The following is a 13124-nucleotide window of genomic DNA, read 5'->3' on the forward strand; positions in this document are numbered from 1 at the left end:
AACAAAAATGTAAGTTGTTACAACCGTGTAAGATTGTAATCTGCTGTGCATGTATGGAATAGTCCAGCAGGCTGTACTGTTGAAAAGTCAGGGCATTGTCTGTGCTGTTCCATTAGTACATGCTGGTAAAAGTATGAAGCAATTTGATTAGTTTCCAAATTCTACATCTAGCAAGTACATGTCTTAAATAAATTATATGCAAAAACATTTAGGGATCAGGATACAAATTTGCACGAGACAAGGGCGATAAAGCACAAGACACTTATTCCCCATAAAATCTGCGGGGATATCACTAAAAACTCCATGTCCGTAATTTTGTACAGGTACCTTGGAATACAGGTGTCCTACTACCATAAGTGTGGGGCTCTCTAAGTGATGAATCATTGCTCAGTTTATTTTTTGAAAGATCAACGTCCCACCGATTTGCATTGTTTTTTTCTTTGTGTTTTTTTTTTTTTTTTTTTCAGCAAGCCTATGATGGACTTGTTGGTTGTACTGTGTGGGAAGTATCGTCTAAACCCATCCAGCCATACCATAGAACTCCTCTCAACTAACAGAAACCAAATCAAGTTTAAACCAAATGCATTGATAGGAGAACTGGAAGCAGAAAAAGTGATATTGAAGCCAAAAGGCATGAACGAGAAGAAGAAGCCTGCCCCTGTAGTGCCTGAGGTAGGAATCTTTGAAACTTGTCTCGGTGCCTGACACCATGCTGTAAGGGGTTGATAGCAGCAACTTGGTATATATTGCTGTACTTCAGATCAAGTTTTTGTACATTAGTACATAATGTCTTGGTTGCTTGTTACTGTTTTCCTATGGCCAGTCCTAAAACACATGTTCTAGCATCCCCTTACATCAGGGGTCTCCAGCCCTGGTCCTGGAGAGCCCCTATCCAGCAGGTTTTATAGGTGTCTTTACATCATCAGTGGCTAAAGATCTGGAACACCTGTTATTCTTGACTAATTAATCCAACAATTGGTTCGATTAAGTAACGGACAGATTGGTTGAAATGAAAACCAGCAGCCACAGTAGCTCTCCAGGACCAGGGTTGGAGAACCCTTACATCAACAATATAGTTGTTTCAACAGGGGTGTGTTTTTTTTTTGGCATAAAACAAAAATAGTCCTAAATTCATAAATGGCCCGGCACAGAGTGACTTCATAAGAATTGAACACTTTTGTTGCCTGCCACTTAACACGGCTCCATTTGATATACCAAAAACCAAAATCCCATCTGGAAGGAAGTTCTGCACACGTAAAAACAATGGATATAAATATCACACTGAAAAGGAAAGGGAGGTCAAAGGGGAGATTGACGGGTCATTGTCCTGAGATAATTGGGGGAAAAAAAAAAAAGAAAAAAAGTGCAGACAATTTTTTTTTTTTTTTTTTTTTTATTGTGACAAGCATAAGAACTGAAATATGTGTTATATGTACCGTAATTAACCAAAAAAGCCATACATATTGAGCAGCCCAACTAACAAGATGTTTGGGTTCTGCAGGCAACGGTCCGGCTGGTAATAAACTACAAAAAGACTCAAAAAACCATTTTAAGAGTTAGTCCACAAGTACCTCTTCAGCATCTGATCCCTGCAGTTAGTGAAAAATGTGAATTTGATCCAAAGCGCATTGTATTGCTTAAAGAGGAGCGGTCCCGGGAGGCTCTGGACTTGACAAAATCCCTCAATGATCTGGGCTTAAGGGAACTATATGCACTGGACACTGGAGGTGAGTGATATTGCAGTTATCGGCATTACACTTTGAGTGATGAAGCATTTCTGTTGTGCTAATAGAATTTTATCAGCGAAATGTTAAAATACTGTGGTATATTTCGGAAAATAGAAACAAACGCATTCCCAGTGTAATTTTAAATTGAATTTATTTGTCAGAAAAAAAGCTGTCTATTTAATAGAGTTGTAATACTATTTATTCAAAGGTCATTGTCACTGACTATAAAATTAAATTAAAACTGGTAAGAAAGAGCAACACTTGGTGTAAGCGGCACCATTTTCTGTATTTCATACATGTAAAAAAATAACTTCAAGTACTCCAATTAAAAGAAATCTCTTAATTCTTATAGATAACAAAATAACACAGAAATGCTTTCCTTGAAGCAGACTTTTTTTTATAACTAGGCCAGATGTTTTACATACAGGGGTATCTTTAGAAGTGGCCTAAAAAAAAAAAAAAAATGAAGCATTGTTGTGGAAGCTGATTCACACGGTTACACAAAATCTGAGATGTGAATTATGCAGCATTACATAAAGCAGGTAATTCATCTTTAAAATAGGGGGAGGCAGAATTTTGTTGGTGTTTTTGTATTTTTTTTTTTATTACAAGTAACACGTAGTATGTGTCGTTTTCAGTCTTTAATAAAACCCAGCTACAATCCATTTACTTACAGCAGTGGCATATTTTATATTTTTGACATGGAGTTTCTATTGGATAACTTCTTTTCCAGTTGTATTTAGTTCACCAGATAACTGAAATGTCTTTAGTGCTAGCCACATTCCAGCTGTGTGTGTGTGTGTAGGCATGGGTGCCAAGGATTCTGCAGACTCAGAAGTGGTAAGACAGCATCCAGTCTTATGGAGGTACAGTACATCAGAACAGGTGATCTAGAATAAGTTCATAGGCTTGTGAATCTCTGGAAGTAAGAAAATATGTACTCTAAACATAATAAAGCTTGATAATCTTGCTTCATAAGGTTGTCTTGTAGTATGTTGTAGAAGAAAGGAAAAACAAAAAAAAGCCCAGTGCCTAAACAGATGAATCGTGGTTAATTATATCACTGTCCTGGGTTATGTACTGATGGCTGCTTTTTTTTATTGTATTTTTATTGTGTACACAATCACATACAGTCATTGTATTTCTCTTCCAGGCATTTCTTCAGGTTTGCACAGCTTTTCTGCCCATCAAGGTACAGTAATACATAACAATGTTTATCTAATTAATGAATATAAAAAAAATATATATCTTCATAATGAATTTGGTAATTCTAGTTTAGACTCTGAAAAAGATCCAATTTATTGAAAACACACTACAAAATAAATGTATTTTGTTACCTTGGTATTGTGAACCTATGAAAACAAGCGTTTATATGGATTTATTTAAATCTGAGTGTCTGGATAAAATGCAGTACAAGTTAAAAGTAAGACTTCTGTTTTGTAGAAGTCAAAAGCAGGTTCTTCAGTTCCTGCTGCCGCTGGTTTCTGAACTGTATTTCTTTTGTTTCTGATTGATAACATAGACCAAACAAGCAGTGAGATTCTTAAGGAGAAAGAAAACAAAGGATTCTTCAATATATTTAGAAGAAGCAAGAAAAAAAATGAACAGGTTGGTTATGTTTGATAACATGGTTTCCTGTTTCGGTATATCAAATTGACACTTCTTGTGTGTTTGCACTTTACAACTTGGACTTGAACTGGCTTAGGCTTGATCAGATTAAAATACATATTTTTAAAAATCAATCTTCCAGCTTCAGTTTTTCATTTGATATGTTGCATTTAACACAGCATTACCCAAATGCCTATGTGTTTTTGCACAGTATAGAATACAGTGCACCAGTCAAAACTGTATATTTTCACGTTCACAGTGAGTAATTACATTTTCTTTTGAAAATGTAGGGCCTGCTTCAAATGTGGGGGGGTGGGGTTCTTGAAAGAGCATGTGGTGTACACGTGTTATGTTTGATTTTGAATGACCTCTTACTTTATCTGTTAAAATTTTATTTATAATCTTTCTTTCTTTCTTTCTTTCTTTCTTTCCAGGCTGCCAGTGCTCCAGCGTCACCGACTTTGATTCAGAAACCAGGTATGCGGACATCGCAAAGTGTCCGTGCTCATACATACAGCTCCAGCACACTGCCTTCAGACATGCCGAAGAAGAGGCGAGCACCCCTGCCTCCAATGATTGTTTCGCAGAGCATGCCGCAGGACCTGAGCAACGTGCAGATGAACACACAGCCTGCATCTCGACCAGAAAGGGAGAAGGTAGGTGGCCAGCTTAGCTGTGCACTACGTCACGTGCTTGTCGAGGATATTGGTGTATAGCGTGATTTGGAATCCCAATGAAAGTCAATGAATGGTGGAGATGTTCCTCTTGTTTATATAATAGAGTATACCCCTCTGTGGTCTTCCATTGCTTAACTTAACCTTTTATATATTGTACAGTTGAAGTCCTGGGATAAAGACTTTGAAATGAATGAGGTGTTGTAATGAGTTTAGTAAGCCAGAAGCATTCACATTAAACTGAATTTAAGAATCTAACACAGACCAGGCTTCCTTTTAGTCAAGTGATTTGTACTACTACTTCTCATAGGATAAAGAGCCTATTGAGCTAATACATTGAATTGCAATTGAAACAGTATATTTAAAGCTGATCAGGCATTATGAGTGGTGTGCTGGGTCTAAAACCCTAGCCACCTCTGCCTCTTTACTATACCTTTACACCACTACATGTTTAAAGTTTGAGACGACAGCTTACATGAGTAATATTACATTCTTTCTTTAGAGTGCGCAATTAGTAGACATACATGTAAATCATTTGAAGGAAAGCATCTGTTTGAAGAAGAGTTGAGCTTGATGACATATATAGGTAATTTAGTCCAGATTTAGTGAATAAGCTTGAAGTGCTTCCTTTTATGTGCAGTGCACATTGTAGGACTTGGTTAGAACAAAAACCTGGTCTGTACATGTTGCAGGCTTAATTCACCAGCTATAGAAAACTGGGCTGTAAATATGTAAATGTAAATATGATTTATAAACATTGAATGTAAATGTAATTGGTCCGTATAAAGTTACTCAAATGTAACCCAATATTGAAGAGATTTGAGGTGGAGAACCTGCACTTTTTTATATATACCAACCCTACTTTTTGTTTATCATTTATTTTCCAAGAAAAACAATATTTTAGGGCAGATTATTTTTTTTTTCTTCTGTTCTTTAGACATTTCTAAACTTCACTTACTGTTACAATTAAATTCAAACTTATTTCCTTCCTATGTATTTTTTAATGCCTACATATGAAGCAAATACTAGATAAATTGTTACATTTTTCAGGATTTTACTGGAATAAGCAGACAAGCATCCTCAGAATCCTCTCTGAGGAGTACCAAACGGAAAGCACCTCCTCCTCCAGCGCCACCCTGCAAAATGGCACAAGAGCAGCCCCTGCAGGAGACACATAATAAAGGTAGGGTTCATGATGTGGCACAAGAGCAGCCCCTGCAGGGGACGCATAATAAAGGTAGGGTTCATGATGTGGCACAAGAGCAGCCCTTGCAGGAGACACATAGTAAAGGTAGGGTTCATGATGTGGCACAAGAGCAGCCCCTGCAGGAGACACATAGTAAAGGTAGGGTTCATGATGTGGCACAAGAGCAGCCCCTGCAGGGGACGCATAATAAAGGTAGGGTTCATGAGGATTTATTCCAAGACAAATGAAAGCAATAGTTGCATATTAATGAACACAAAATCTTAGCATGATTTTGTATCTTGTACTGTAAATGAACTTGGGTGTGTAAGTGGTATTTGTAGAAGTACAGATTTAGATGAAGTACATGTGTTCTATGAAGCAATAACTGTGTGCCACAGTTCAAGAAATAAATATGGTTCTGGTTTCAGATCAAAGCAGTAAAGTTACCCTAGTTAAATATTGCTAGAAACAGTTGGACAGATTTATGTTTTGTAGTGTGCCAGGGAGTGAAAAATAAGACAACAATGGCTTTAGTGTTTTACATGATTCAATACGATTGAGCTGGCATGTGAGAGGAAAAGAGCTGATAACGAAGATTATGTTTCATGCTTGGTTTTAAAAATCTATTCTTTCATGCACTTCTGCGTGGTTTATTTTATGAGTCTGCTCTGTGAAAAATATTGTGGTCTATTATGTTGAAATGAAGTCTCTTAAAGTAAATCTGTTTGTACAGTAGGTCACTGCACTGTGCCATATGGGATGTTTTAATAGTTTTCAGTGAATACAGTAATTTCAGTGGATTTTGATGCTGGTGCTTCTGCTCTGTAACACCTTTTAAATTACTAACTTAACATATGCACTGACACCTACTGTATTTGCATTACTGAAATGATTGTGCACTGATGCTATTGCTACGAGTGATTACATAAACGTTACCAGTACCCTATGTAGTTAATTTGCATATTTTTGCCAACTCCATTGCTAACTGCAAGATGAAGTCCCTCCTGTTGCAGTTTTCCCCGGTACATTCCTTGTATAAAACATACGCATTGATGGCTGCCAGGTCCAAAATGTTATATAATACAGCCACAGGCCACCAATGAGATCCGCCTTTGACAGAATACTGTCGTGCCATCCGGTCCAGCACATCCACACGAACTTCGTTGCATTGTAGTATTCCACGGTCTTAGGCTTTTTTTTTTTGCCATCGGTTCCGATTGCCACTGTTTTGTGCATAGAGCTGAGAATGACCCTGCAATGCTATACACAGGGGGGTACCTATGACACAGAGAGGCGTGTTTTTCAAGCACTCGAATGTAGACAGGTAGACGCCACATGATCACAGGACTGATTGTATTGAAAAGGACAGGTAGGATTATAGGCTATATTTGATAAATAAATATGTATTGAAATAACTGGTTAAAATGTCCGGTTTTGGTGCTTCTAGGTAAACGTGCTTATAATGATCAATTAAAGAGCATTGATACTGCTAGGCTGAATGAGAATCCTTTATGTTTTAAGAGCAGCTGCCATTCTTGAACACTACATGTTACTCAAATTTGCAAATGATATGTTCATTTCTGTTCCCATCTACAGATAATGATGAGTTTCAAGAAGGAAGTGAATGAATGTCTGAAATGTTCCAAGCTCCCTCTCCTCTCTACCTGCTCAGAGCGTCTGCTTTTCACCCCTGCAGCCGTCTTTTCCTTGTCTGGTGGCGTCTTTATTTATCCTGTTCTTCTTCTGTGCCTTGTATTGATTGTTTCTGTCCATTCAAACCCCTTTATTGTTAACCTGAGATTGTATGCCATACTCTGACATGCTGTTTTTTTCATTACTTTTGTTCTTTTGCTATCTGAAATTAGCGCTATCGGACACAAAAAAAATTGTTTACAAGAAAGCTTATCATTTATTTCAGATAATAGATTTTTTTAAATCCCATATACGGTCTATGGGATTTTTAGTACTTTCTGTCACCAAAATGTAACCACCTTTACATTACTTTCTTGTTTTATTAAATGTTTTATGCAACTTCTGTTTTCTGTGTTTACTTTGTATCTTTATATTCTCCCAGAAACATTGCTATTGTTTTAATTCGATAAACCCTTATTCTTTATCTGTACTTTGTGTTTGCTGATGTTTTGGTTCACCGTATGTCACTTTAAGTAACCGAGTCCTGAAGAAATATATTGCACCAAGACACATTATTATAATTTTAATATACAAGTCTAGCAGTTATATAATTAATTCAATTATTTAAATGTGTCACTAAAAATGAAGCATGTGTGGATGTGTGTTTTTTTTTATTTTTTTTAAAAAAAAAACCTCCCCACACACTTATTCCAATGGTGTGGATGTGTGTGTGTGGGTGTTTTTTTTTTTACTGCACAGAAAGTAATATTTGTTTGGTTTATAATGACATTAATATCCTCTACAGTGCTCAATACCTGTGAGATAACTAACCTTATTATTCATTTGTGCCTTATGCTTTGACTCGGGGCACCTAAATGTCTGAGGTCCATTATCTAGCGGGTAATAACCTCTTTGTCGAAAATGCTTATCTGTGAAGTACTGATTTTGTTTTATTTGGGGTGGAGATTGTGTTTTTCTTTAACCAAATGCATCGTATGATATTTAAATTATCTAATCTATTGTATGATTTCATTTTGTTTTTCTTTGTGGGTTCAGCTGGAGTTTTCTCACAACACTGCCTTGAGGAAATAAATGAAAAGGAAGAAGCAACTGTATCAAACACGGAGGATTCAGGAACCACTATGCATGCACAACAGGGAGTGCATAGCCCCTATATGTCTTCTGATTTACCATCAGACACTCGGGAAATTGAACCTACTTCACCAGCTGATAGTGCAGACCGGCAGAACTCCCCGACTACATCTGAAAGCTGTGAGAGAGAGAAGAGGAACAGCATGACCACAGATGGCAAGTACGAACTCTTGAGAAGAGCACTTATTAATCCTCATGCAGGCAGTAGGAGAAGGGATGCATTTCAGAATTTTAAAGAGCCTGCTTCAGTTACATTCTGATTTGTTTTATGTACTGCAAATACAAAAAATGCACTTATCATTCTATTCAATATTGTAGTACAAATAGATGTTCACAAATGTTGGAAACATAATATAGCTGGCCTGTTAAAACTATTATACTTCTATAATGTAAAGCAACTTGGAAGTACAAGGCATCAGTATCTTAGTGGCCATTTTCAACAAGAAGTTTAAGTGTTACATATTTTTAGACAGGTATGCTTTTAACTTTTATTTCAAACAAAATAATAACTTGTGTCTTGACAGACAAGCCAGTGTCATTGTAAACAGCCAAGCGCGTGACCGTAGTGTTGAGGAAATTAATAGGCATTCTGTAACTCCCAGCTTGCAAAACAATGGTAAGTTTTAAAAACATAATATTTGACCCAGGGTAATTTAGCATTTAAATCTGGAATAGAATGCTAGTACATTTCACTTTTAGCTTTTCTTTTTGTGGTTATTTTCATGTCGTTATTCAAGTCTAAGTGTAATGTTAAATATCCCTGTAAATTTCAACCTCCGTATATGAAACAATTTGAGATGCACATTTTGCAGGGTCATAAAAAAAAAAAAAAAAAAAAGTTCCTGCCCCTGAGCCCCAAGCTGGCATTTCATAATGATCATCTAATTTTATTAAAGAAATGTACAATCTGAATTGTAGTATATTGTAATTCACCCTTCTGTAGATGGAGAATAATAACACAAAACTTGTTACAAGAAACTTGTTGAGTTTTCTACAGCCAGTTTACTAGTTATGTAAAAAATTGTGTAAATTGCACAAGAGTAAAACCTTTTGTTCTGGGGTTCATTTCAGAAGTGGGATCTGTGACATGCAAGAGTGAGGAGACATGCACTGTGACTGCAAGCAAGGAACCAGTAAAAGAGCAACAGGTTACAGCAAGTTGCATAGCCGTACCAGCAGATGAAAGCAGTAAAGAATGTGACACTGAAAAAACAAACGACTTTGAAAAGATTCAGGACCCTAAAACTAATTCTGCTGTTACAAAATCTGTGAAAATGATAGATTCAGCCATTCAGGCATCAGCTGAAATGGACAGTGAAGACCCAGCACATGAGGAGACCAAGGAAGAGGTGCAGGGCCAAAGTATTGTTAAAACACATTTTATAACTTCAGAAAAAAAAGTACATGCATCTAATGTAACTGATATCAATTTGACTACACAAGAGGGGTGGACACAGGATATGTCAATTAAGAAATTACATCCAACAGAGAATGAATGTATACCTCAAACCTATGAAAAGACTGCTGAGTGCCAAACAAAAAGCCCTGTGGTCTACAAGAGAGACTCTGAGCCTAAACCAAAGCCTTCTAATGAAGCGAAAAGAGACTACATACCAAAGATTGGAATGACTACTTACAAAATCGTGCCTCAAAAGTCCTTGGAGAAGCTAAAGTTCTATGAGGTTGAAGTGACACTGGAGGTCCAAGACAAGACTCGGAATCTAGAAACATTGACTCCGTTAACCGACTCCAAGGCCGAGGTTCCACAGAACTCAGATGTACAGAGTGCCTCTGATTCAAATGAGACTCGGAGTCATAATACTGATGGGACTGTTCAACCTAATGAGATGGCTGCCAAAAATGACTATGTTGTAATTAATAATGAAGATGCAATATCGGTTCATAACGCAGCCCAAGTAAACGTTAAAGAAGCTGCAGGAACTTCAAATGATGGCCAACCTTTATCTCCACCTGAGACTCATTACCAGCCACCACCTCTGTCAGGAGTGAAAGAAAAGAAAACTCCACCTGCTACTAAACCAAAACCTGGGTCTTTCCGCTTGCCACAGCAAAAACGAACATCTGGGTATTATGTAATTTCAGCAGCTAGTAAACATGGCATAGGATGTACCAGCCCTGGCCCTAATGAGACACCCCAAAGCCCTGCAAAAGAGGAGGACACCACACCTGACAAGACTGTTGAAACTGTAGACGAAACCAGTTTTCCTCCCCCGCCACCAATTGATTTGTCTGAAATATCACTAGAAAAAGTTGAAGGAGGAGCAGCTGCTGTGGTTTCAAGGCCCCTAAGTTATCCAAATAAAGGGTCGGCAGGATTAAGTTTCCTTAAATATAGAAGTTTTGCTGCTCCTAAACCGTATCCCTCTACCTCTCCATCTCCCTTTGCTCTTGCTGTGTCTTCAGCGGTCAAGCGCTCTCAGTTTAGTAGAGGATCATCTTTAAAGGCTCACACTTCTCAAGAATTGCCAAGTGCATCTTTTCTTCAAAGTTATGCAACTAAAGAGGTGAAAGAACCATCAAAAGTCTTAAAAGAATCATCTATTACTATTTGCAATTCCGTACAGGTAAATATTTAATAACACCTTTCTTGCTATTCAATATAGGATATGAAGAAGTCCAGTAATAGACTATGAACTTGATTAACTCTTGAAACAAGGTAAATATAATCGCATTTCTAAAAGTATTAGTGTGAAGCAGGGTTTTACTGCAACTAGCATTATAACTTTTTTTCTATTGAAAGATTCTTGTTTGTATGCTTGTGTTGTATACTTCAAATATACAAAGACAATATTATGCAAGTAAGAGTTACTGCTACATCCATGTGCCAAATCCCTTCCTTTATTGTATTGTATTTTATTGTAGGGAAATGACTGTCGAGAAAAACAAGAAGAAAATCAGGTGAAGCTGCAGGTCCTAGCCCAGTCGTGCACTTCACTTGGTAATGGGATTCCTGCCCCGGTATCTGATCCTGAGGAGATCCGCAACACCCTCCTAGATGCTATTCTGTCTGGAGATGGGGCTGCCAAATTGAAAAAAGTAAAGGGTTTCTAAATATTGCAACTACTGAATTATTACTGTATATATTTTTTTTTTTAGTAAAATAAGGGGTTTGGTCAATTTTAGACTTTCAGTTGAAACAATGATGCTATTCTTTTTTTCAAGGTTAGAGTATGGTGTGTTATTTAGTCTGCTACGTTTGTTACCCACTAGCTGGTGTCCTGACCTACGTCTGTAGTCTTGCCACAAACCATGTTTTATAGCAATTCTTTTTTTCTCCCGTATCGGCCAGCACAGCACATATGAATCCAGATTTTTTTTTCCCCCCACATCTTTTACATTTATCATCTCTGACTTTTTGCTTATTTATGATGTGATTTGTGTAAATGTAATATAACATTTGCCAGTATGCCAGTACCAGTATTTGCAAGAATACTTTTTTATTTTTAATAATTGCAATTGTGCATGTTTAGAGCCAGGCAGCTACATGTATGTACATCTGTGTTGAATGACAGCTTTTCTCTGGAGTTGCTATTTTTGTGTATATACTTTAACAGTATGTTTAGATACATTTACTGTGCAACATTTCATTTGGCATCCAGGTGTACTGTTACGTAATTCATTAATTGTAACACTATTTTATATAACGGCACATTTGATGTGTTCTTTTTCCAGGTTCCTGCTGCATTGAATACTATATCTGTTAATGGAGGATCCATACCAACTCAACCTTGTTCTTCACTGACAGAGTAGCAACTTACATTTAACAACCTGCATTATAAACGCCAAATCAATAGGTACTTTATTGTACAGAACATGAAAGGTAGAGTGACTCAAGATTGCAGTGGAGTTGAAATATTGTACTTCTGAAACTGATTATTTTGCTGAAGAAACTATTTTGATAATTGTTTATATTCTTGTTACTAAATAAGAGTATTATAATATTTGCCTTTTTTTTTTTGCATATTTAAGATATTATATGTAAATATAAATTAGAATATTATATATTTTGCTTCAGTGGGTTTGCTGGTCATGTAATTTTAAAAATCTACTTCTATCACTTGTTGCCTTGAAGTATTTGGCATATGTATGTGGTTTTTTTTGCATTGATCTGCAAGTATTTTGATTCTGAATTGTGTTTTTACAGTATCATATATTCAGGTGCGAGGCCCAGGAATCCTATAGCAAGAATTAACTAAATATAGAGTGCTTTCAGAAACAAATTGCTTTATTTATTTCCTTGCCTTTGTCTTGAACCATCACAATTGTATTTCTTTAAAAATAATAGTAAAGTCTAGTTATGGTGGTGAAATGGTTGTGGTTGTTGCATGGGCTTTCATGCAGCAAGTATGTTGAATATGTCCAGCATACTGTCCAGTTAATGTATGTTATATCACTTAACTATGAACACGCACGAGTTTAACTACATATGTACTTGTCTGGTGTTTTAAAATGCATTGGGTCATTCAATAAACATAAGAATCTGTACGGTATACAAAATAAAAATGTCGTCTGCCTTTTTAAAACATTTACTTGGCATTATACAAAATATTTGTGACTTGAAAGATTGCTTTTGGTAAAACACCTCATGAAAGGTATGCTACTTTTTTTTTTTTTTTAAATCATTGTAATTAATCTAAATATCTAAGAAAACAAATGGTTTAATAATTTGATGGAACTGTACATTTATGCGAACCATCATTTCAAATGAGTTGATTCATTAATAGCGGCATGCTTTGCATTTTATGCTGTTATATATACATGTAAATGTTTGTTAATTTTTTAACCAAAGTGTTGGTCTTTCCAGAACTAACATCCTGGTGTACTTTTCTTGTTTAAACATTTTTCGGGGGTAACAATAAGCTAAAACATTTTAGTAGACTCATTTTTGATAGGAAGAACAAACAGTAATTTGTTGAACTGAAGCCACACATGCCGCAAGTATGCTGTGTATACATAAAAAATGAGTTTGAGATATTGTTAATATTTAATCTTTAGTATGCATTTCAACAGAACCAACACCAAAGTATTTTAATTCAGTGAATGAAATACAAAACCTGTTACAAGTTGTTGTTAATGTTAGTAAAACTATATAGTTTCATTCCAAAATCCTTTTTACACAATAAA

At 36.3% G+C, this 13124-nt stretch overlaps 1 protein-coding gene across 9 annotated transcripts in view; it reads left to right on the forward strand.

The window, feature by feature from the left end:
* LOC117426636 (cordon-bleu protein-like 1) overlaps positions 1-12525 on the forward strand; it is a 44079-nt gene extending 31554 nt beyond the window's left edge. For 8 of the 9 annotated variants that reach the window (XM_059033726.1, XM_059033727.1, XM_059033729.1 and 5 more), the window contains 11 exons: positions 468-672; positions 1502-1727; positions 2881-2919; positions 3250-3335; positions 3770-3991; positions 5060-5192; positions 7884-8139; positions 8504-8595; positions 9051-10564; positions 10863-11036; positions 11673-12525. In XM_059033726.1, coding sequence (XP_058889709.1) covers positions 468-672; positions 1502-1727; positions 2881-2919; positions 3250-3335; positions 3770-3991; positions 5060-5192; positions 7884-8139; positions 8504-8595; positions 9051-10564; positions 10863-11036; positions 11673-11750 — 3025 coding nt within the window. In that variant the 3' untranslated portion in view covers positions 11751-12525. The remainder of the gene's footprint in view (positions 1-467; positions 673-1501; positions 1728-2880; positions 2920-3249; positions 3336-3769; positions 3992-5059; positions 5193-7883; positions 8140-8503; positions 8596-9050; positions 10565-10862; positions 11037-11672) is intronic. The other variant, XM_059033728.1, reaches the window with a different exon arrangement.
* Positions 12526-13124: the final 599 nt, after the last annotated feature.

Source organism: Acipenser ruthenus, chromosome 11, assembly GCF_902713425.1.
Source record: "Acipenser ruthenus chromosome 11, fAciRut3.2 maternal haplotype, whole genome shotgun sequence".
Classification (NCBI taxonomy): Eukaryota; Metazoa; Chordata; class Actinopteri; order Acipenseriformes; family Acipenseridae; genus Acipenser; species Acipenser ruthenus.